A 24,202-nucleotide genomic window follows, 5' to 3' on the forward strand; every position below is an offset into this window, starting at 1 on the left:
TCTAGATTATATTCTAAACTGGCACTCAGCCATATGTTGCATTATCATAACTTCTGGTTGCCTTGGGGTTTGTGTGGTAGTGGTATTTTTGAGGCTAATTCCTCTTTTTTGCTTCAAGGCTTGATACAGTACTTTCTATGGATTCTACTTCTTTATTGCACGCAACACTTTATATTCTCATGACAATTTATTCTCTTGACAGGTTTTTATACCGTTGAGCTCCTTTTTAGTGACCTTATAACTTGGGTCCTCATCACCATTAATTGCTACAGTATTGCTATTTTTTATTGCATGTGACACTTTATTGATTTTGTCTGATTGTTTGGATAGGCTTTCCATGCCTCTACATTACTCCTGGATGTGCTGATACCTGTCTACTATCTTGTTGGACTATACCATCAACCTACTAACTGTGGGAGCCTTCTATTTACTTATCCTCTTTTAGTATTTATTATTACGGATTGTTTTAAAAAAACGAAATAAATAGTGTTATATGCATCTATACTTCGTTTTTCATGATTAGAGTGCCAGGTTTTGATAATATTATTGTGGCTGATAACATGTCTTTAGGAAATAAACCCTGAGATACCGCATACTAAAGAGTATCTGTAAGATATGGGGTTCACTGATCTATAAAGAATTTATAATACATATTTGAAAAACAGTCAGGGCCCGGCGCTTAATGTGATGGTAGAGATAAGATGGTTTTCTCTATTTCTGTATTAGTAAGAGGAGCACTTAACTGCTCCAATTGATCCTTAGACAGAGAAGGAAAACTAAGATTGGATAGGAAGGACTCAATGTCCCAAAAACTGGAAGAAGTATGGTCAGAGGCAGAGGATAACTTATAAAGTGAGGAATAACATTCCTTAAATTTTTTTTGCAATATTTTTAGGACTGTATAATTTCTGTTGTTGAGGGCCATTTTTGAGATAGGGGATTTTACTTTCATTTCTCTGGATTTTAGTCTATTCGCTAATGATTTCCCTGCTATGTTGTTTTGAGAATAATAATGTGCTATTATTTGTCAAGATTTTTCTCAGATTTATTCAATAACATTCCCTCAATTGAATTCGAAGATTACATATAGTTTATCATCTCTTTCTCTAATGAAAGACTGTTTAAGACATCTAAATTCTGGATTTCAGAGAGGATTTCATTGAATTTTTTTTATCCCTTACTAGTTCAATTTTATCACCTAGTTTAATAAAAATACCTTGCATGTATGCCTTGTATGGATTCCATAGGTGGAAAGGGCTATCCACTGATTTGGCCTTAATTTGAAAAAATTCTTATACATTATTTTGAAGGTATTCTACATTTTGTGGAGAAGATAAAAGATACAAATTAGCTTTCCAAAGAAAGGTGGGAGGGGATGAGTGTCTCTCCTGCATATGTAACATTAACGGGGCATGATCCGCCATGTGATGAGGCCTATGGATGAGTGTACAATGTCATCCAGAAGCGATCTGCTCATCAAAAAAAAATCTATGCGTATTTCTTATGGACAGACGAGAAGAAGGAAAAATCTCTTTTTCATATGATGGATTCTCCAAATATCATATAGATCTTCTTTGTTAATTAAAAAAGCTAAATGGGAGGAATATCTTTTGATGAAGAGTCCAATTCACAATCGTGTGTTAAACTGAAATCTCCACAGTAGAGGACATGGCCTTGTTTCACTTTGTTTACTTTTTTCAATAACTTACGCAGAAAGTTTAACTGAGAATTATTAGGTGCATAAACTACTACAATGGAATATATTACATTATTAATGGAACACACTTGAATTATAAATCTCCCTTGTGAGTCAGAAACCAAGCATATTGGAGAGAAAGCCACAGAATTGCTTATTAGCCAGCATTACACCTCTCTGTTTTTTCTCTTATAATTGGCCTTTATACATTTACTTTCAGTTATTTGGGTATTTTTCTTGTCTTTGGTTTCTCTCTGTTTAATGGCCTTGTGTGAACATGCATTTACATTTTGCATGCACATCTACTTACGTTTCAGTTCAGACCTTCAGGTTTTTTCTTTGCAGTCAGTATGCTTAGCGCATATAAAAGGGTGTGGCCGCCCTTTGTCTGGGCTGAGACGCTCATTCTGCCCCGGTCTTATGCTCACACTAGGGATCCAGTCTCTCTGCCCTTGTCCATATGTATGTCACTTGACAAATGGTAAGGTTTTTAATATTAGAGTTAGGACTGTCCCATAAGGGTTGCCGTGAAGTGGCGGAATGGCTTTCACATTATTTTGATCAAAATTATGTTAACTAAATACCCTTTGTTATTTATCATTATTTTTGCACTGTGCGATTTATACATTTACTTTCAGTTATTTGGGTATTTTCCTTGTCTTTTGTTTCTCTCTGTTTAATGGCCTTGTGTGAACATGCATTTACATTTTGCATGCACATCTACTTACGTTTCAGTTCAGACCTTCAGGTTTTTTCTTTACAATGGAATATATTACATTATTAATGGAACATACTTGAATTATAAATCTCCCTTGTGAGTCAGAAACCAAGCGTATTGGAGAGAAAGCCACAGAATTGCTTATTAGCCAGCATTACACCTCTCTGTTTTTTTTCTTATAACTGGCCTGTAATGCATGTGGAAAAAGGGGGTTTCGCAGTCTACTAGCATCTTTATGGATAATATGAGTTTCCTGAGCACAAAAGATGTTACATTTACAGGAAACCGCCTCGCTACACATAAAAGATCTCTTCTGTGGACTTTTAAGACCATCAACATTCATCGAACATATCTTAATCACCATTTTTATAATTAGGAAAATGCTGAAGCCAGATAAAATCTGTGACCAACCATATACAAATGTGCAACTGTAAAGCCAGTGATGCACTACTCTGCCATAGGTCACACACATGTGGTGTGCAAGTATTATCACTTCACTAAGGCAGGAATAAAAGTAAAAAAAAATGTAGTTTGTGACGCCAGGGTGCACCGTATTAACTTCTGTTTCCTGGTGTGATGGTATGTTGTGCACCCGATAGTCCAGAAAACAGAGAGACGGATAGTCTATTGATCAACTTTACTTCTTCCAAACAAATACAGGTAAATCCAGACAGATGATTCAGCAGAGTTTCTATTTCAATAAAGCAAGCACAATTACTTTCCAGTATGATAATGCAGATACATAAACGATGCAGTGACTCACGCTAGGGATAGCTGCTTTAATCAGACCTTAAAGGAATCCCCTCAGAGTCACACCTTCTGGAATCCCTCGCAACTTTACATTGTTTCGATGAGAGCAATCCTCTAAATCCACTAGTTTAGTTTATATGACTTCCAATTCATCTGAGAGTTCATTATGTGCATCTACCAGCTTGCTATGCGATTTGGCAAAGTCTCCAATTTTATTTTTCATGTGAGAAACTCTATTATATACCGTATTTTTCGGACCATAAGACGCAGTTATTCATCAATATTTGGGAGGAAAACAGGGGGTGAGTCTTATGGTCCAAACGTTACCTGCGGTGGTGGTAAAGTGGGACCGCAGGGCCCTCCAGGAACGTGGTAGTGGTAGCGGCGGCGTCAGCAGAGGTGAGTGGCTGGGGTCAGCACCTGTACCTGGCCGATACTAGTGCTGGGCCCGGTGTTGGGCTGTGAGCGGCGTGCGGCCTGCACAGGTTTCCGGTGTGCGCGGCCATCTTCCTAGAGCTGTGATCTACAGGAAAATGGTCGCCCAAGCTGGCGCATGCGTGGACCGGTACCCCCTGACAAATCTGCAAGTGAAGCGCGCATAGGAGTACTGGGCAGGGTGGTTAGACTTATAATGGCATATGGTGAGTATAGGTAATTTTCTATTGATTGAAGGAGTGTTGGTGCAGGGGTTTTTTGTGTTCCCATTGGCTTGTCTGGTTATATAATGGAAATATTTCTGACTTTACCACTCTTTATGGTACGAGGCTTGTACTAATATTTGAAATATATTGGTTAATTGGTTATATTATACTGAGGCCTTATGTACTGGTTGTTGCTACATATTATCCTATGCCTTTACATTCCGGATATATGGAATCTTAATATGATAACATGTTTGTGTTCACGCTGCTGAATTTGCCCATTTATGTGTGTTTTCTGAATTTTTTAATTTTTTTTGCTTTTGTTTAACCCCTTAACAACGGGTGACGTATTAGTACGCACATTTGCGTACCCCCCTGTTCAGTGAGGGCTGCTGCGCTGAGCCCTCACTGAACCAAGCACATGTCAGCTGATTCTTACAGCTGACATGTGCCCGCAACAGCCGCGGGTGGAATAGCGATCCACCCGCGGCTGTTAACATGTTAAATGCCGCTGTCAATCTCCGACAGCGGCATTTAACGCGCGCTTCCTGGAAGCGCGTCCTAAGCCCCGCAGACCGGCGACCCTGTCACGTGATCACCGATGGGTGGGCATGACAACCCAGGGTCTGCAGCAGACGCCTGTGGTTGTCATGATCTGGTCGCTATGAGCGCCACCTAGTGGTCGGCGCTCATAGCACAGGACCAATTCTGCTATATGCAGGGGATCTGCTGATCCCCTGTATGTAGCAGAAACGATCAGATAGTTGCTGCTTCTAGTCTCCTATGGAGACTATTGAAGCTTTCAAAAAGTGTAAAAAAAAAGTTTTTAAAATTATATAAAAAATTAATAAAATATAAGTTTAAATCACCCCCCTTTCGCCCCATTCAAAATAAAATAATAATAAAAAAAAAACCACACACATATTTGGTATCTCCGCGTTCAGAATCGCCCGATCTATCAATATAAAAAAAGAATTAATCCGATCGTTAAACGGCGTTACGAGAGAAAAATTCTAAACGCCAAAATTACGTTATTTTGGTCCGCGCAACATTGCAATAAAATGCAATAACGGGCGATCAAAACATCGTATCTACCTCAAAATGGTATCAATAAAAACTTCAGCTCGGTGCGCAAAAAATAAGCCCTCACCCAGCCCCAGATCCCAAAAAATGGAGACGCTACGGGTCTTAGAAAATGGCGCTATTTTTTTTTTTTTTTTTTAACCAAATTTTGGATTTTTTTTTCACCACTTAAATAAAAAAAGAACCTATACATGTTTGGTGTCTACGAACTCGTAATGACCTGTAGAATAAGAATGGCAGGTTAGTTTTAGCATTCAGTGAACGTGGTAAAAAAAATAAATAGAAAACAACTGTGGTATTGCACTTTTTTTGCAATTTCACCGCACTTGGAATTTGTTTCCCGTTTTCCCGTACAAGATATGGTAAAACTAGTAATGGTGTTGAAAAGTACAACTCGTCCCGCAAAAAATAAGCCCTCACATGGCCATATTGACCAAAAAATAAAAACGCTATGGCTCTGGGAACAAGGGGAGCAAAAAATGAAAATGCAAAAACAGAAAATGCTCCGGGGCTTAAGGGGTTAAAATTATTTGTAAGAAAGGTTTGATATATTTTTGACAACGTTTGTAGTCTTATTTTTTTATTATTTTGCTTAGTGTTAAGTATTCAATTATGTAAAACTTTTTTGGTACTTCCAATAATCTATTTAATATTAGTAATTATTATGAGTTTATATTTCCAGTGTTTGATTACAATCTCACTTCTAATATGTTTGATTTATTTTTCATTTTTTGTAATAAGATATAGTCTATAGTCAATTATTGGGGTTGCCTTTTACTCACTAAGAGTAGCTCGGACATTAAGTCACTTTATATTTATCTTCCATATGAATGTATCCATTATATTTACCGCTTACATAAAATATGTACCCTTTACATGATTGTATTTAGGTATTCATTTCTGTAATATTATTGTACCAAAAATATCTAATATTTGAGGACATGTGTATTTTGCAATTATTTTTCATATGTATGCACTTATGAATGAATTTATATACATACTATGTACAACACTTATATTTATACTGTTGCAATTATGAATCTATTTCTATACCAACCAAATATAATATCTGCATGTAGAACATTTACTCATAATTTCTGCATATAGTGTATGCTATTTACTTATACATATTATGGTGAAATTCAATAGCATTATTCCAGATAGCACTATTCATAATGCTATCTTTTATTACGTGACTGTTAGTTCTGTACATGTTATTGATTTTTATTTGTGACATATGCTGGGTTTGCCGTGCGTGTGATTTAGGGAGGTAAATAATGTGATCCTCATGCGTATGAAGATATGATACGTCATCAAATCATGCACACGCCTGTTTTGCCATCTGTTATGTGACGGCTTTTAGTAGAATCCTGTAGAAAATTTATACCCTTCGGTAATAAAATGTCCAGGAATAAAAATAAACCATTAAGAATAAATAAGACAGTACAAAGTTTAATAAGACAAAAACAAAGGGCATTCAAAATCTTGAAGGCCAAGAATACAACATAGCATTTCAGGAGTATAAAGAACTAAATAGAATCATAGAATGGTAGAGTTGCAAGGGACCTCTTGGGTCATCTGGTCCAACCCCCTGCTCAAAGCAGGATTCACTAAATCATCTCAGAGAGATGTCTGTCCAGCCTCTGTTTGAAGACGTCCATTGAAGGGGAACTCACCACCTCTCGTGGCAGCCTGTTCCACTCATTGATCACCCTCACTGTCAAAAAGTTTTTTCTAATATCTAATCTGTGTCTCCTCCCATTCCGTTTCATCCCATTGCTTCTAGTGTATCCTTGTGCAAATGAGAATAAAGATGATCCTTCTACAATGTGACAGCCCTTGAGATATTTGTAGACAGCTATTAAGTCTCCTCTCAATCTTCTTTTTTGCAAGCTAAACATTCCAAAATCCTATAACCGTTCCTCAGAGGACATGGTTTGCAGACCGGTCACCATTCTGGTCGCTCTTATCTGAACTTGCTCCAGTTTGTCAATGTCTTTTTTAAAATGTGGTGCCCAAAACTGGACACAGTATTCCAGATGAGGTCTGACCAAGGAGGCGTAGAGGGGGATAATGACTTCACATGATCTAGACTGTATGCTTCTGTTAATACATCCCAGAATTGTATTTGCCTTTTTTGCTGCTGCATCACACTGTTGACTCATGTTCAGTCTATGATCTATTAGTATGCGTAAGTCTTTTTCACATGTACTGTTGCTAAGCTCTATTCCTCCCGTTCTGTATATACTTTTTCCATTTTTATTGCCCAGATGTAGTACTTTGCATTTTTCCCTGTTAAAAAACATTCTGTTAGTTGCTGCCCACTGCTCCAGTTTAAGTTTTTTAAATCCTCTCTCTCTCTTCTATAGTGTTAGCTATCCCTCCTAGCTTTGTGTCATGAGCAAATTTTATCAGTTTACCCTCAATTCCTTCATCTAAATCATTGATAAAGATGTTGAACAACACAGGTCCCAGGACAGAGCCCACTTGAGACATTCATCCAACTGGATGTGAAGACATTTACGACCACTCTTTGAGTCCGATTACTAAGCCAGTTATGAATCCACCTAACAGTTGCCTTGTTCATTCTATACTTGGTCATTTTTTCAATAAAGATGGTGTGAGATACTTTGTCAAACGCTTTGCTGAAGTCAAGATATACTACATCTACAGCATTTCCCTGATCCACCCAGTCAGTGATTCTGTCATAGAAGGAAATTAAGTTAGTCTGACATGACTTGTTAGTTACAAACCCATGCTGACTCTGGTTAATCACTTCATTCTTATCCAGGTACTTACATACATGTTTTTAATAATTTGTTAAAAGATCTTTCCTGGTATAGAAGTCAGACTCACCGGCCTATAGTTCCCTGGGTCCACCTTCTTCCCTTTTTTGAAGATAGGAACAACATTTGCTGTTCTCCAGTCTTCTGGGACTTCTCCTGTTCTCCAAGAATTTTCAAAGATTATGGAGAGTGGTTCTAAAATTTCTTCTACGATCTCCTTCAGTACTCTGGGGTGTAATTCATCTGGACCTGGAGACTTGAACTCATTTATGTTAGCTAAATATTCCCTCACAATCTTTCTGTTTACAGATAACCTGGATTCTTCTATTCCTTTAATAGGGCAGTGAAGATCAGTTGATGCTACATTTTCTTTCTGAGAGAAAACTGATGCAAAATAGGAATTAAAAAGTTCGGCCTTCTCCACATCCTTTCTTACCATTTCACCATTTTCATCCTGTAAAAATCCTATAGCATCTTTGACTTTTCTTTTTCTTTTGACATACCCCCAAATTCTTTTTTAATTGCTTTTGACATCTCTTGCAAGCCTTAATTCATTGTCAGCTTTAGCTAACCTGATACGTGCCCTGCAGTTTCTGCAGACTGTATTATAATCTTCTTTAGATATGCCTCCCTTTCCATTTGATAAACATTACTTTCTTTCTTTTTAGCATGTGTTTAAGTTCTGTGTTCATCCATCCTGGTTTCCTTAAATGCTTCCCATTCTTCCTACTTTTCGGGATTGATAACGATTGTGCTTTGAGAGTCTCATTTTTAAAAATTTCCCATCCCTCCTGGACATTTTTGTCCTTAAGGACATCCAGCCATTGGATCCCGCCTATTCTCTTTCTGAGTCGCTTAAAATCTGCCTTTCTGAAATCTAACCTTGAAGTTTGAGTCTTCACATGTCATCCTCCTCTAGTTATCCAAAATTCTATAATAGCATGATCGCTGCCTCCTAGGGTCCCAGACACTTTTACCTCCTCAACCATTTCCTCCCTGTTTATAAGGATTAGATCTAAAGTAGCAGATCCCTTAGTTTTCTCCCCTACCTTTTGGAAGATAAAGTTGTCAGCAAGAGAGGATAAGAATTTGCTTGACCTGTTAGTTTTACTTGAGAAAGATTCCTAACAAATGTCTGGATAGTTGAAATCTCCCATGACCACTACGTCATATTTTTTGGAGAACTTGGTCATTTGATACATAAAGAGTTCATCCATATCTTCAGTTTGCCCAGGTGGCCTGTAGTAAATGCCTACAATGGTGTCCTTTCCGTTGTTCTCTCCTTGTATTCTCACCCTAATAAGAAAATGTAACCTTACCCTAATAAGAAATGTAAAAAAGAAATCAAGCAAGCAAAATTATCTACAGAGCAACAAATCGCCAGGGACATTAAATTAAATCCCAAAAATTTTTATACATACATCAATGCCAAAATGAGAAAATTAGATGGTATCGGCCCCTTAAAAGACGATAATAATAAGATAATTATAAAAGAAAAGGCTGAGATATTAAACAGACACTTTTCAACGGTGTTCACCAACAAACTGTCTGTTCCATGGATCTTTCAACAGGGCAAAAATCAAAGTTCATCTCCTAATATAACTAGTTTAACACAAAAAGAAGTACGCCTGTGTCTGAGCAAATCAAACATTGACAAATCCCCTGGCCCAGATGGTATTCATCCATGGATACTAAGGGAATTGAGCTCAGTAATTGATAAACTGCTGAATCTCATTTTCTTAGACTCTCTTGTAACAAGGGTAGTGCCACAGGATTGGAGGATAGCCAATGTGGTACCGATTTTTAAGAAAGGTAAGAAGGTGGATCCAGGTAAATACCGTCCAGTAACTCTAACATCAGTAGTGTGCAAAGTTTTTCCTGTGATGCAAATTGGCTGAATGTGCCCTGGGGTTTTTGCCTTCTTCTGGATTAACAGATTTAGGAACAGGGATTTTAGTAATACCATAACAGTAATACAAAAATAAAACTAATTAAAAAATTAGAAACTGGTTTATTTGTAATTTTAATAGTGCAGTAATAATAAAAATGGTAATTCATTTGTGAGGCCTAGTTCTAGTCAGTTAGTGTAGTGTTGGTATGGGGAGTACAATTGGGGGAGAAAGGTTGAACTTGATGGACCTGGTTCTTAATTCAACCTACGTTACTATGTTGCTATCTTACTGACCTGATGGAAATCATCACTGTTAGGATAGAGATAACGGTAAAAGCTTTGGTCACCTGAGCAATACGCTTGGCACTTGATGTGTAAAAAGCTCTATCATTAAGTGGATCCTTGAGATATGAACATCAGAACTTTTGTCTCCATTCATAAGTATTAAGTTCTCTTGAATATGTATTATGCTCATTATGTGATAAAGAATGAATGATCACTAATGTGCATCATTCCTTATTGTGACAACATGATTCAAAAGCATACATAGTGGGGTGTTTTGCCATTCATGCTACTGTCCCATCACTGGATGATGCCAATAAGTTTGTGGAACATGTTAAGAAAAAGTTTGAGTGTGGGGGAGTGAGCTATAAGTGTGACTATTTTACACACCTACAGTATATTGTTCTAATAATTCTAGAATAAAAAAATGGAGGAGAAAAGCGCACATAAGGTGATCTTGAAAGGTACAGTTGAGAAGGGAGTTATGGAGTTGCTCACCTTAAGAGGGTGTGATTATCACAATTCCAATAATTGCTCAAGAATATTACAGCTGCTGCAGTCCTGTCAGCAAATGAGGGTAACCCCATTTGCATATCGATTAGTAGAGAAAGGAGATTGATGCTTCAAAATAGACCATGCTGCAGTAAAGAAGAAGCAGTTCCAGGATGGAATAGTAATTTAATGAAGGCTTTTTTTTTTTTTTTTTTTTACATGTTTCGTGCTTGCACCAAGCCCTTTTCCCAAAACAAACTACGTTCTATGTAGTATGTTTTTGAAAAAGGGCTTCGTGCAAGCACGAAACATGTAAAAATAAAACCCACAAAATTACTGTGGAGTTTCAAAATCGACCACGTTGTTGTAGAGTGGACGTAGGTACAGGATGGAATAGTAATTTTGTGTTTTTTCTCCTTTCTCTACTAATAGTTATAAAATGTCATTCTGGGCTGCTATTCAAATATTGACACTGAATTGCAACAGAATGGTGTGGTTGTGAATTCTGAAATATCAATGACAGCTAACATGGGTTTCTTTTTAATCTTTGCCCCACTGTAAATTTATATAAATTAGTAAAGGGATAGTTTCCATATTATTTCAGGAATATTATTTAAAACTAGGTTTTAATGACCTGTTAGTGAGGGGTGTTTTCTAAAAATGCATTTTGCCCTTTTAGTAGCTTATTATATCCAATTATTTCAAACCTCTTCTAGGTCTCAGTAGATGCCTAAAGAATGGACATTTCACTTATTTTAACCATTTTGCAGCTTTGGAAAGATTGACGGTTAAAAGAAACTCAAAAGAATGAACATCTTCATAGCAAGTCGATTTTACATTGAAGTAAATGTGTTCATTAATTTTAGCATTTCTTTAGGACTTTTTCAGGTGGGTAAAGGCGCATATGCGCTTAAAAAATACATTGTATGTACATACAGCACCATAGTTCTGTATGCACTATTTTACTAATTAAAATACTGTTTAAAACCAACCTGCTCCGCTTTCTGGTGAAATACAGCAGACATTTCCAGTAATGTACTTCGCTCATCCAAAGCAGCTGCAAACATTTTCCACTCTTGGTCAAGCTGGTTGGCAATCTGCCTTATTTGCAGTGAAGCATAGTGTCCAGACTCCACAAGTCTGTTGGCTACCGACATAATTCGATTTATATTCACATAGACATTCTGTAAGAGAAAACAATGAGACATTTGATTTAATAAACACAAATAAGACAATTTTTACAATGTATACCCTCACTTGTTAAAAGGTCACCTTGACCACTGATTGCTATGTCCACCAGCAGTTGTGTGTAATTTGTTGGGAAATCTGTCAGTTTGAACTATGGCAGTTTTTAAGGTTTACGCCTGCTCATTTCCTGCAGCACTACCACAAGTGAACTTCGGCATTACACAGTAACCTATCAAATCAATTGGTAGCCTATATAATTCAAACCAGAAAAAGTTTTATCGGGCAGGTACTCAGGGAAAAATATTAATTTAAAAATGCCTAAAAACTGTTATATATAAATTACATTTTATAAACTGGAGAAATCCTGTAAAGAGCACAAGAAGAAAAGTGTATTAGCATCTAGATTTAGACTCAAGGCAGCAAATAACCTGAAGGAACACATATGGAAAAAAGGAGTAAATAAAAAAGGTCAAAACAGAGTGTGTGTTAATCTTAAGATTAAGTAACTACATCTTTTTCTCTGGTGACAGCTGTACCCTCCCTTAGAATTTTTCAGGTAGACACCTGGAAAGGCTTTCTAGCAGTTTCAAAGCAGTTTCCAGACATGTTGAGCACTTGTTAGCTGCTTTGTTTTCACTCAGTCTAGTGATTGAGGAGGTGCGATAACTTGAGGCAGCACTTCAACTCCTCTTCTCATTGGTCACACATCTTTAAGTGCTCTTTCACACGTCAGTGTCTCAGGTACGAGTGGTGACTGTTATGATCTGGTACAAGAACTAAGGAAAGATAGGAAGACTGTCCCTACAATAGGACTAAGCTGATTCCCTACGATGCAGCGGGCAACCTGTTCCTTGTGAACAGACCCACCTTCGTCCTCAGCTAGTCTGAACGCAGATATAGATATAAGTAAGGAGTCCCTAAAAGTACTAAGAACTGGGACAAAATGGGACACCTCCTAGCAGAAGTTGTAGCGGAGCAAAAAGACAAACAGACAAAAATACTTAGAGGTCCAAGGACCAAGCAAACTATAGAGATAGGTACAAAGAACCTGGCTAGATTAAGAGTCAAAGAAACACTGAAGTCCAGCAAAGCCAGAAGGGTGGAGCTGGAATAAATAGGCAGCAGGTCACGTGACCACAAAATAGAAAAAAACTAACAGGAGGGTTCTAACAGTGACAGTTTGAATAGGTCTGTGTACACAGTGTGCTTTTGCGGACCATGTGTACGTGTGCTCCACACGGAGACAAGTCCGTTTTTTTGCGGACACACAGCCCGCAAAACGTACCACACGGAAGACATCCGTGTGTGTCATCCATGCGCCATGTACTGGCGCATGGGAATGACGCAGGCGCTGCGATCAGCATCAGCAGGGACCATGATGAGGGTAGTAGTGTACTCTCAAGTGTCCTCACCTGTAAAGTTAAGAGTAAAATAATAAAATCCTTATAGTCACCTCTCCTAGGTGTCCACCGCTGTCCTCCATGCGACCGCTGCTGCAGAGAAGCTGGGGAGAATGAGCCGCTCCAGAGCTGTGCTCAGTGAGTGACAGGACACAGCTCCTGAGCTGCAGCTCCGGAGGAGCCGCTCATTCTCCCCGGCAGCAGCAGTCGCATGGATAACAGCGGGGGCCACCTAGGAGAGGTGAGTATAAGTATTTTATTATTTTATTCTTAATTTTACAGGTGGGGACACAGAGTACACTACTTCCCTCTTCAGGGAGGAAGAGGACCAGAACTCACACTTTCCACTGACGAGGGGCAGTACCCCGAAACACAGTGTCTGCAAATTGAGTTTCTGGTTCTGGCTTATATCTTAAGCCATGTGATAAAGCTCGTTAAAGGGTCACTATTGACTTTTAGTATTGATACTTCCTGTAGGTGGCACTAGAGTTCTGGTCCTCTTCCTCTCTGAAGAGACAATTTGCATATTTCGCAGAGGAGCATTGTGGCTTTAAAAGTCTCCTCACCTTGACATGTATAATATGTCACTCTCCAAAAGGAGAAAGGTTACCCCTTAGATACCGGTTAGATGCCTCTCACACAGCCAAACCAGAACTGACACTTTGCACTCATGAGGGGCAGCACACCGAAACACAGTGTATGCAAATTGAGTTTCTGGCTCATATCCTAAGTCATGTGATAAGGCTCATTTAAAGGTCACTATGACATAGGATTTCTACTTCCTGTAGGTGCCACTAGAGTTCTGGTCCTCTTCATTTCTTAAGAGACATGTTGAACTTGGAATAAATCACTAATACTATCCTCCCATCCATGCTTCACAGTGGGGACAGCACATGTAGAAGCCATATAATCATCTTTCTGCTTCTCATAAAAACATGGTGGATGGTACCAAAAATCTCAAACTAACTCGCGAGACCACAGTACAGATTTCCACTAATCTAATGTCCAGTCCTTTTGTGTTTTGGCCCAAACAAGTCACCTTCTCTTTCCAGTCGTCTATAGTGGCTTCTTTGCAGCAGTGTGAAGCTCTGCTTTTTGCAGTCTCCTCTGGAAAGGGGATGTTGAGCGGTGCATGCTATTTGTAGACTGTGCATAGTTTATGAGTGATGTTATCTGAGGTTAATCCCTTTCTGACGTGGTCAGTAACAGTACGTCCCTGTGACCTGGGCCAATTGGACCAGTGACGTACTATTACTGACCGGCGATCAAGCCCGCACACAGGCTGTGCGGGCGTGATTGCCGCCGGGTGTCAGCTGATTCTCAAGCGGACACCCGGTACAATGTGCCAGGAGCAGTGCAGCTCCGCTCCCGGCACATTAACTCCCGAAATGCTGAGATGGAAGTCGATCGAAGCATTCCGGGAGCAAGCAAAGTCCCACTTACCTTCAATTGGGACCCAGTGCTGTGTCCCGATCGTTGCCATGGTGACCCTGATGCCGTCTTGACAACATCTGTGTCACCAGGGATCAGGAACTTACTTTGATCATGTGCATTGCAGGATCAAAGTAACTTCTGCATGCAGGCTGACAGCCTGGATAGCATAGAGATGCTGCTGCTGCATCTCTATGCTATACACGCGATCAGCCTCCAAAATAAAAAAAATTGAGGTCTAAAGTGACAATTTTGTGAATAAAATTAAATGTTCATTGTTTTCTTCCCCATTCCAAAAATTCCTGTGAAGGACCTGAAGGGTTAATAAACTTATTGAATGTGGTTTTGAGCATCTTGAGGGGTGCAGTTTTTAGAATAGCTATACAAAGAAAATGATAAAGTCCGCTCACCTATAAACTCCTTCCCGGTGTTTCCTCCTTTCTGCTCGGATAGCAGCAGGCTGCTGCATTGAACACAACTTCAGACCAAAATCCAGCGAGAGAGGAGACTCCAGCGATGAGGTGTAATTAAAATTTCCATTTATTTGAAGGAAGATATTTCCATAAAACATGCACTTACAAAGAGAGCCAATTCACACCATATGGGCTACACGTTTCAAGGTACCATGATTAAGGCTTTTCTAAACTGAAATGCGTAGCGTTTTTTTTTACTCTGTTTGCCCATATGGTGTGAATTAGCTCTCTTTGTAAGTGCATTTTTTTATGGAAATATCATCCTTGAAATAAATGGAAATTTTAATTACACCACATCGCGGGAGTCTCCTCACTCGCTGGATTTTAGTCTGAAGCAGTTTTTAGAATGGTGTCATTTTTGGGTATTTTCTTTAATAAATGCCCCTCAAAAGTCACTTCAAATGTGATACGGTCCCTAAACAAATGGTTTTGTATATTTTGTTTGAAAAATGAGAAATCGCTGGTCAACTTTAACCCTTATAACTTCCTAACGAGAAAAAATGTTGGTTACACAATTGTGCTGATTTAAAGTAGACATGTGGGAAATGTTATTTATTAACTACTTTGTGTGACATATCTCTCTAATTTAAAGGCATGAAAATTAAAATGTTGAAAATTACCAAATTTTTGATTTTTTCACAGAGTAACGCACATCATATTGAAGAAATTTTATCACTATCCTTAAGTACAATATGTCACAAAAAAACCAATCTCAGAATCAGTGGGTTCCGTTAAAGCATTCTAGAGTTATTACTTCATAAAGTGATAGTGGTCATAATTGTAAAAATTGGCCTGGTCATTAACGTGCAAACCACCTTCGGGGGTAAAGTCAATTTGTGGTTTCTGTGGCTGTTAAGCCTCAGAAGCTTATTCTCTGCAGCAAAGGTAATTTTTGGTCTTCCTTTTCTTAAAGGGAATCTGTCAGCAGGTTTTTGCTACCTCATCTGAGAGCAGCATGATGTAGGCAAACAGAAGCTGAATTCAATGATGTATCGATTAGTTTATTGGTTGTAGCCGTTATGACACAATCAGACCTTTAAGATTTAGAATGAAACCGAGCCGAGAAATCAGACCCAGCCCACACCAGGGTCTCGGTGTACAAAGTCCATAAACAGTGAGGTGCTTATCACAAAGGGGGGGGGGGGAGGTTGCAGGACAAATGTAGTCCAGCAATGTTAATCTTTTAGTGATAAATCCTTCACAGATAGTAAACAATAGCACACACTTTGACAAGTGACTCATCCTTGAATTATGTGTTTCAGTGTATCTCTTGCTGTCTTCAGATTACATGTTGTAAGGTTGCAGCTGGACAGGTTGTGGACGGGAGGTGTGTGTCCCTGAGGTACCAAGCCTCTGTGATGTAGGACCCGGAGAAGCAGGCTCCAGCGCACATAGTGATGTGAGGTAGTTAATGGGCCCAGATTATAGGGCCAGGTTTTACAAGCAACTGAAAGAGCTAGTTGGGATCGGCTGCTCACTTACCTCCAGTCCAAGTCCTTTTTTTTTATTCTTTTTTGCGGTATTTAAATGTTTTTATTGAAATTTTCCATAAAACGGAAAGAAGGTGAGGAGGAGGTACATAAATAAAAGAGGGAGGGGGGGGAAGGGGAACAGACATATTTAAAGAGAAACATTGGGTTTCACATTTAGAAAACAACAGTTTGCAATTCCCATAATACACGGGAACATATATAAAAACTAAAAGATTCTCGTATATTAGCATACAATGTTGTTGAGGTTGATAAAATAAATACAGTATTTTAAAGCAAAGTAGAGTAGAAAATCCGAAATGAAATCCAAGTCAAACTGAGCATAATCCTCATCATCATCTTAAATTAAGATTGTCACAAAGGCGAAGATGAGCTAATAACAAACCTAGGCATGTCACCTAAGATGTGTTTGATAACATGGGAGAGTATTTCGAAGTCCAAAGATCCCAACGTTCTAAGTATTTTGAGAAGGAGTTACTCCTAATGGCGGCATTATATTCAAATATGCTATGTTGCGTTACTCTTTCTATCAATTGTATTAAAGTTGGTGGGTCATCACTTTTCCATCTGAAAGCTATGATGAGTTTTGCTGTCAAGAGTATGTGTGAAATTATGTAACGCAGCTGTTTGGGAAAGTCTTCTATGCCTATGGATAAAAGAGCAAGCTGAGGAGTAATGTCAATTCTCAAACCGGTGATATCTGTTATGAGTTGTTTAATTCCTAGCCAGAAGTTTACCAATTTTGGGCAGCTCCAAAATATATGGGATAAAGTACCTGGGTTGTTACAGGCTCTCCAGCAATTTGGTGAGTTTACCGGATTAATACAATGGAGCTTGACTGGGGTCCAATACCACCGAGATAGCATTTTAAAGAAGGATTCATGAATCGTGGCAGAAGCAGTATTGGAGTACTTAATAGCTAATGTTTTTTTTAGTTTTTGCAAATCTATTTTGAGATTCAATTTTTGTTCCCATGCCCCTACGAATGAGAAGTCAGGAATGTCTGTCTCCTCATTGAGGATTTTATAGAATATGTTTGATTTCCAAAGTTGGGTCTTATTTGGAGAATTTATAAGGTCTTGTACCATTTGTGGGAGAAAAAGAGTGGGAGAAGAATTTCCAAAATAGTTAGCTATAGATCTCCAACTTGTTCTCTGATCTTGGATTGAAGATAATAGAAAGACGCTAAAGAGTCGTTTTGCATAATATCATCTACATACAGTACTCCCCTATCCAACCACATCGATAGATTGAGTTTTCGTATTAAAATTTCCAGTACTGTGAGAGGAATATTTTTTATTGCTGTCGAGCTAGTTCGGTCAGGGGATTTATTTACAAGATTTCTCCATGCCAAAATAGCAGCCCTCAGAGCGGGATAGTTTGGAGGAGGCCTGGAAGGTTCAATTAGATGAGCTAGTATTAATGCCGACATTTGTTTTGTTTTAACGATTGATTTTTCTATAAAGGTCCAGGATGAGATATCTGAGTCTAACAACCATCCCCATGAAAGTTTAAGTATAGAAGCTAAGTAATAATTATAGAGATTGGGGACTCCCAACCCTCGCTTCCCCTTATGCTTTTCCAAAGATATCCTAGATGTTCTTGGTTTCTTCTTGTTCCAAATGTACTTCAGCAATTGGGTTTGGATTTTTTGGAACCAGATTTTAGGAATAAAGACAGGAATATGCCTAATTATATATAAGAACTTGGGAAGGAGAAACATTTTAAATGCCTCAATTCTGCCTAGCCAGGAGATCTCAAGTTTAGTTAGGCGCAAGTAGTCCTGGTGAAAGGTTTTAAGTAGGTTAGAGAGATTCTCCTGGACTATGTCAGTTGAGGGCTTAGTTATGAGGATTCCCAAATAAGAGATTTTTCTTTCTTCCCAAGTGTATTCAAATTCTCCTTTAAGGTAGGCCTGTAGGGTACAATCTAAATTAAAATCTATGATTTGGGACTTTGATTTATTTACTTTAGAAAGGGAGAGGTGGGAAAATTCTTCGATTGATGATGTTACATGTCTCAAAGATTTAAGAGGGTTCGAAATGGTAAGCAAAATATCATCTGCAAACAGGGCTATTTTGGTTTGTTCGGTATCAATAGGGATACCTTTAATGTTAATATTTTCCCTGATCGAGGTCACAAAGGGCTCAATAAAGAGAGCAAAGAGGATGGGTGAGAGGGGGCACCCTTGTCTAGTGCCATTAGAAAGGCTAAACTTTTGAGAAAGAGTGTTATTTGAGTAGAATCGAGCAGACTGATTGGAGTACATCGATTTAATAGACCTAAAAATGTTCCCGTGAAGGCCGAATTTTTGCAGAGTGCCAAAGAGAAAAGGCCAGTAGACTCTGTCGAAAGCCTTCTCTGCATCTAGAGCTAGGAAGGCTGATAGTAGTTTTGAGCGTTCAACCAGGGTAATTAGATCTATAGCTCTTCTTGTGGCGTCAGCAGTGGTTCTGCCAGGCATAAATCCAGTCTGGTCCAGTCCAAGTCTTGAAATGGTCTTACTTAAGACAGCTGGGTATGTCCCAGTCTGGCTGTGTGTTTTGCAAGGTGAGCAGGCCTTGCATGTGCTGCTCAGACTCTACTGGAGGAAAAGAAAAGCACTTTATTTAAATGGCTGAGGCTGTGCTGTATGGACTTGTTATTTTGAGTCTTGTTCTGTTATATCTTTTTGTGCCAGGAAAGGCTGTTTTCTGTTTGCTTCATGAGCGGTTTATGCTGTCAAAATAAACCAGCCTGGAGACTCTAATGAAAACGCTTCCTGTGCCTACCTCAACCGTAGTCAAGTGAGTACCAAATCCTACAATTAGTGCTAGAAGCACAAGCATGAATCCCAAGGGGCAGTGTGACTGCTAGAGGAAACCGTATATGTCCTGGGTGAAGGCAGCCAGCCAGCAAGGGATGTCCGACAGCATGAAGGAGCTGATAAAGCAACTGGTGCAGGCTAATCTCCACCAGCATCAACATCAGCAGCAGTGGCAACAGCAGAAACAGATACAGCACAAGCAGGAGATGGAGCTCCTGCCCGAGGTGATCTTTGGCAGGGAAACTGCCCCACCTCCAAGCCGAAGCGTCGAGAACCAAGTGAGAAAAACCGTGAGAGGGAAGTTGCAAAAGATGACTCCGAAGATGACGTGGAGGTATTCCTGACCGTGTTTAAGAGGGTGGTGAAAGACTACCACCGGAGCGGTGGGAGGAGGTTCTAGCGCCATATCGCGTAATTTGATTTGGCCCTGCAAGACACTAAGGAGCATAGCAAACTTAAGGCTGAGATCCTGGATCAGCTGGGCGTAACCCTGGCAGTCAGGGCACAATGAGTCCACCTCTGGGACTTACACAGGGACAAACCAGCCCGGTCACAAATGTTTTACCTTCTGCATCTGATCCAGAAATGGCTGGAGCCAGAGACTTGTTCTCCAGCCTAGAGGGTCGGGAGAGTAGTCATGGATCGGTTTATCCACGCTCTGCCGAAGCAGAGTCAGTCCTGGGTTGCCCAGGGAGATCCCCAAAATGCAGATGACCTGGTGGGCCTTGTGGAGAGGTACCAGGTGGTAGAGTGTTCCTTGAGTGGTCAAGCATGGGTTAGGTCACCTTTCTGGGGTTCCCAAAAGAAGGGGACTAAATCCTCACTAGGTGGGCGTCCAAAGTCCCAGGAGGCTGCCGAATCACAGCTGGATAATCATAGTAACATAGAAATGCAGAAATGCTCCTGTACTATGAGCGCCGACTACTAGGTGGCGCTCATAGTAATCTTTACATGACAACCACTGGAGTCTGCTGCAGACCCAGGGTTGTCATGCAACCCATCGGTGACCCTCGATCACATGATGGGGTTACTGATGGGTGGGGTAAGTGACGCGCTTCCAGGGCAGCGCTGTTAAATGCCGCTGTCAGAGATTGACAGCGGCATTTAACATGTTAACAGCCGCGGGTGGATCGTGATTCCACCCGCGGCTGTTGCGGGCACATGTAAGCTGTAATAATCATCTAACACGCGCTGGGTTCAGTGTGGGCTCAGCGCCGGAGCCCGCGCTGAACAGGGGGTGACAGCCTGGTGCATACTATTATGCCCCAGGCTGTAAAGGGGTTAAAGATTAAAAATAAGGGCCCGGGGATTTGTCAACTTTAGTGATTTTTAGACAAGTTGGAAATTTGCCTACCTGAAGTTTAGTGTCCTTGTAACCCCTCTACTACACATCTTATTAAAGGATACATGAAAGCTTATTATTTTGTGATCACTATTACCCAAGTGACCCCCAACTCGTATATTTGATATGCGGTCTGGCCTGTTGGTTAATATTAGGTCTAGCAGTGCCCCCCTTCTTGTTGGATCCTGAACCAGTTGTGAAAGCTAATTGTCTCTCATAGTTGTCAAAAACCTATTACCTTTGCTGGAACTACAGTTTCTGTTCCCCAATGTATTTCAGGGTAGTTAAAGTCCCCCATAATAATGACTTCACCTTGAGTCGCTGCTTAATTTATTTGCTTTATGAGGATATTCTCCGCTGCTTCCATTATTTTTGGAGACTTATAACAAACCCCTATCAGTAATTTATTATTTTTCCCCCTCCCCTCATCTTCACCCCTAGTCCCATTCCGTCCTATGTTGGAGGTGACATGGCCCTAGCTATATAGCCACCCGGTGTCCCATGAACTCTGAACCAATGGACTGCAACATAGGCCGGCATAGCTCCTATTTGGCCTACCCTGCCTGCAGCATGGTTTTTCAACAAGGCGACGGCCCTCAGGAATGCTCAGTGTCCATAAACAGGGTGCAAGTGTCTGAACTGTTGGACTTAGGAAGTTTGATGACCCTGTTAAGGGCCACACTCGCTCATCGGCTGGTTCCTGGGAAGGTGGTGGGTGTCCCGTGTTTCCATGGGGACGCTGAAAACTATTCTGTGGCCTGGGTGGATGTAAACACGGACTGTGGCACCCCAGCTCAGGAAGTGGGGGTCGGTAAAGACTTGTTGCACCTGATAATAATCGCACGGGACTTTGCAATATTCTGGGACATGTGTGGGGAAAGCGGGGACACATGGTTGCTCGGACGACAGCCAGATCAACCCTTAAGAAACCTCGCTGTAACGGACAAGTTTCCCATGTGTGTGTTTGTGGGAGATGAGGATGAGACAGCATCCCCTGAGGCCAACATCACTGAGCTGGAGGTGTCCGAGGGAAACTTTTGAACTGTCCAACTCAGGGATATAACTCTTAAAGGAGCATTTGATAATGTGTCTGTACTTAACGGTGATACTCAAGAGTCGAGGGGTGCCACCAGACACTCGTATTTTACAGTCAATGGGGAGTTGCTATACTTAATCACCAAGGTGAGAAGGGAGCTCGTCAAGCAGTTGCTGGTGCCAATGACATACAGACTCAGGGTGTTAGACATGGCCCATACACATTTGCTAGGTGGTCATCTGGAGGTAGAAAAACACAGGAATGAATCCTCCAGAGGTTCTATTGGCTCGGTTGTCACGGATACATTTTTAATTATTGTAGGTCCTGTCCCCACCTGCCAGTTGACCTACCCAGTGGCACACTTTCGTAGCCCCTTAGTGTCGTTGCCTATCATTGAGGTGCTGTTTAGCTATGGATTTAGTGGGGCCCCTGGTCAAGTCCGCCAGAGGGCATCAGTATATCCTGATGTTACTGGACTATGTGACACGGTATCCGGAGGTTGTAATACTGCGAAACTCCTCCTCCATGGAGTTGGTCTATATCTTTTCAAGAAAAGGGTTGCCTAAGGAGATCCTAACGGATCAAGGGACCCCATTTATGTCAAAGGTGATAAGGGAGTTGTGCAAAACTCTGCAAATCACACAATTACGGACCTCAGTCTACCATCCACAGACTTTGGTGGAAAGGTTCAACAAAACCTTGAAGGCCATGTGAAAGAGGGTCATAGAGATAGACGGCTGGGACTGCCTACTGCCGTACCTTCTTTTCTCCATCAGAGAAGTACCACAGTCCTCTACTGTATTCTTCCCTTTTCAGCTGTTGTATGGCCAACACCCCTGTGGACTCCTGGATGTAGCAAAGGAGACCTGAGATGTGGAGTCTACACCATACAGGATTGTAATCGAACACGTGGCCCAGATGCAAGAGAGAATTGCCAAGGTGATGCCCATCATAAAAGAACACCTCCTGCAGCATCTGAAACAACGGATACTGGAAGCCTGTGCTAGCATTTCTTCTGCGGTGTTGCTATCAGTGTGCCAAGAGTGGGAGAAGAGGGTTGCATTGACAATCCAACACAATGGGCAGCACTTTTAACACATTTTATAAGTGGCCATAAACTTGTAAAAAACTCATGAAAGCATAAAGGTATGTTAAAACCAAGCACATCATTGTTTTTCTTATGAAATTCTCAAAAAGTTTGATGTGTCACATGACCCTCTTCCCACTGAAAAAAATAAAGTTGGATCCAAAATGGCCGACTTCAAAATGGCCACCATGGTCACCACATATCTGGAAAAGTTTCCCCCCTCCCCTATACTAATGTGCTACAAATAGGAAGTTGATATCACCAACTATTCCCATTTAATTTAGGTGTATCCATATAAATGACCCACCCTGTAATTAGCATGCCTAGGTGTATCCAACGGTCAAAGAACAACTCACCCTGTGTGTAATGAGAGACCACTCTTCACTGAGTATCCTAATAATAGGTGTATCTGATACACCTATACCAACATTTTTTAAAAATATTTATGGCGCGTAACTGTCATATGAGATGGTATGAAGCACAGCTATAGCATTGTACACCATAAGCCAGGAAGAAGACAGGACTATAAACTGCATGTGTGCATTAGACCCAAACATATGGTCACAACAGCAGTTGCAGCTCTATAAATGTCATATACTATATAAGCATCAGCACAAGGAATAAATATGTGGGCACCTTCACATGAGAATAGGGACTGGCCTAATGATCATCTCATATTGGTGGCAAGTATTAAATTTATGGTACAACTGGGAGACAGTATAAATTAATGACCAAGCACTAATATAAAGTGCAAAAGTGCATTTGGACTAATCAAACAGTCACATTTAGCATGGCAACTTGATATAACATGGATCTGGTATCAAAATGCCGTTATCTCCATAGTATGTAGAAACTCAAACAGGAACTGGAATTAACTGGAGGACGCTGAAGGATGGATGACGCTGGACTGGATAGCAAGGTGCATGAGTCGGTTATACTGGCACATCCTTATAGTCTTTGGACTCCTGGTCACATGCCAAGTGACGCAATCGTCCCGCCCAAAAGGGTGGAGGCGAGGTGTGACCCGCATTCTAGACCGCGTGTTATAGAGTGTTATATATAGAACATATAGAGTGTTATATACATAAAGTCAGGTTCACATATTACATGTATGCACACTGTTGTTTCAGTTATAGCAATCACATAGTGGGTATATAATCCTAACATTACTTGTACAACTAGTTCTTTATATGCATACATATAAAGCTTAAATGGCACAAGTTCTTTAAGCAACAGCAACGTGATCAGTGCCACAAGTTGGGTATCTCTGAGGATGAGTTGGGGGCTGTTGAGACACTGGCAGGTCTCCTTGATGGAAATGATCAGGCACAAGGAACAGGACCGTTCACGGAACTCAAAAATAGGAGAATTAAGGTACCCCCGGCAGGGGATGTGGATAGTGTTGATATTTTTGTGAAAGTTATAGAGGAGGAATTATCTAGATTATAGGCTCTTAAACCTGTGGAATATAGGTCAAATTTATCAGTATATGAACAGGAAGCTCTCCGTAGATTGAAGGAGAATGAGCAGCTGATTATTAAACCATCGGACAAGGGGGGGAACCCGGTGGTCCTTTATCACCCCCTATATTTGTCCATGTGTTATATGAT

The 24,202-nt window shown here is 40.3% G+C and overlaps 1 protein-coding gene across 7 annotated transcripts in view; it reads right to left on the bottom strand.

Annotated features, from left to right (window-relative positions):
* LOC141265383 (triple functional domain protein-like) overlaps positions 1-24,202 on the bottom strand; it is a 1,868,493-nt gene that overhangs the window by 1,472,386 nt on the left and 371,905 nt on the right. For all 7 annotated transcript variants that reach the window (XM_073678400.1, XM_073678401.1, XM_073678399.1 and 4 more), the window contains one exon: positions 11,332-11,523. In XM_073678400.1, the coding sequence (XP_073534501.1) occupies positions 11,332-11,523 (192 nt within the window). The remainder of the gene's footprint in view (positions 1-11,331; positions 11,524-24,202) is intronic.

Source organism: Phyllobates terribilis, unplaced genomic scaffold (assembly GCF_046119375.1).
Source record: "Phyllobates terribilis strain yellow unplaced genomic scaffold, ASM4611937v1 Scaffold_4__5_contigs__length_816908805, whole genome shotgun sequence".
Classification (NCBI taxonomy): domain Eukaryota; kingdom Metazoa; phylum Chordata; class Amphibia; order Anura; family Dendrobatidae; genus Phyllobates; species Phyllobates terribilis.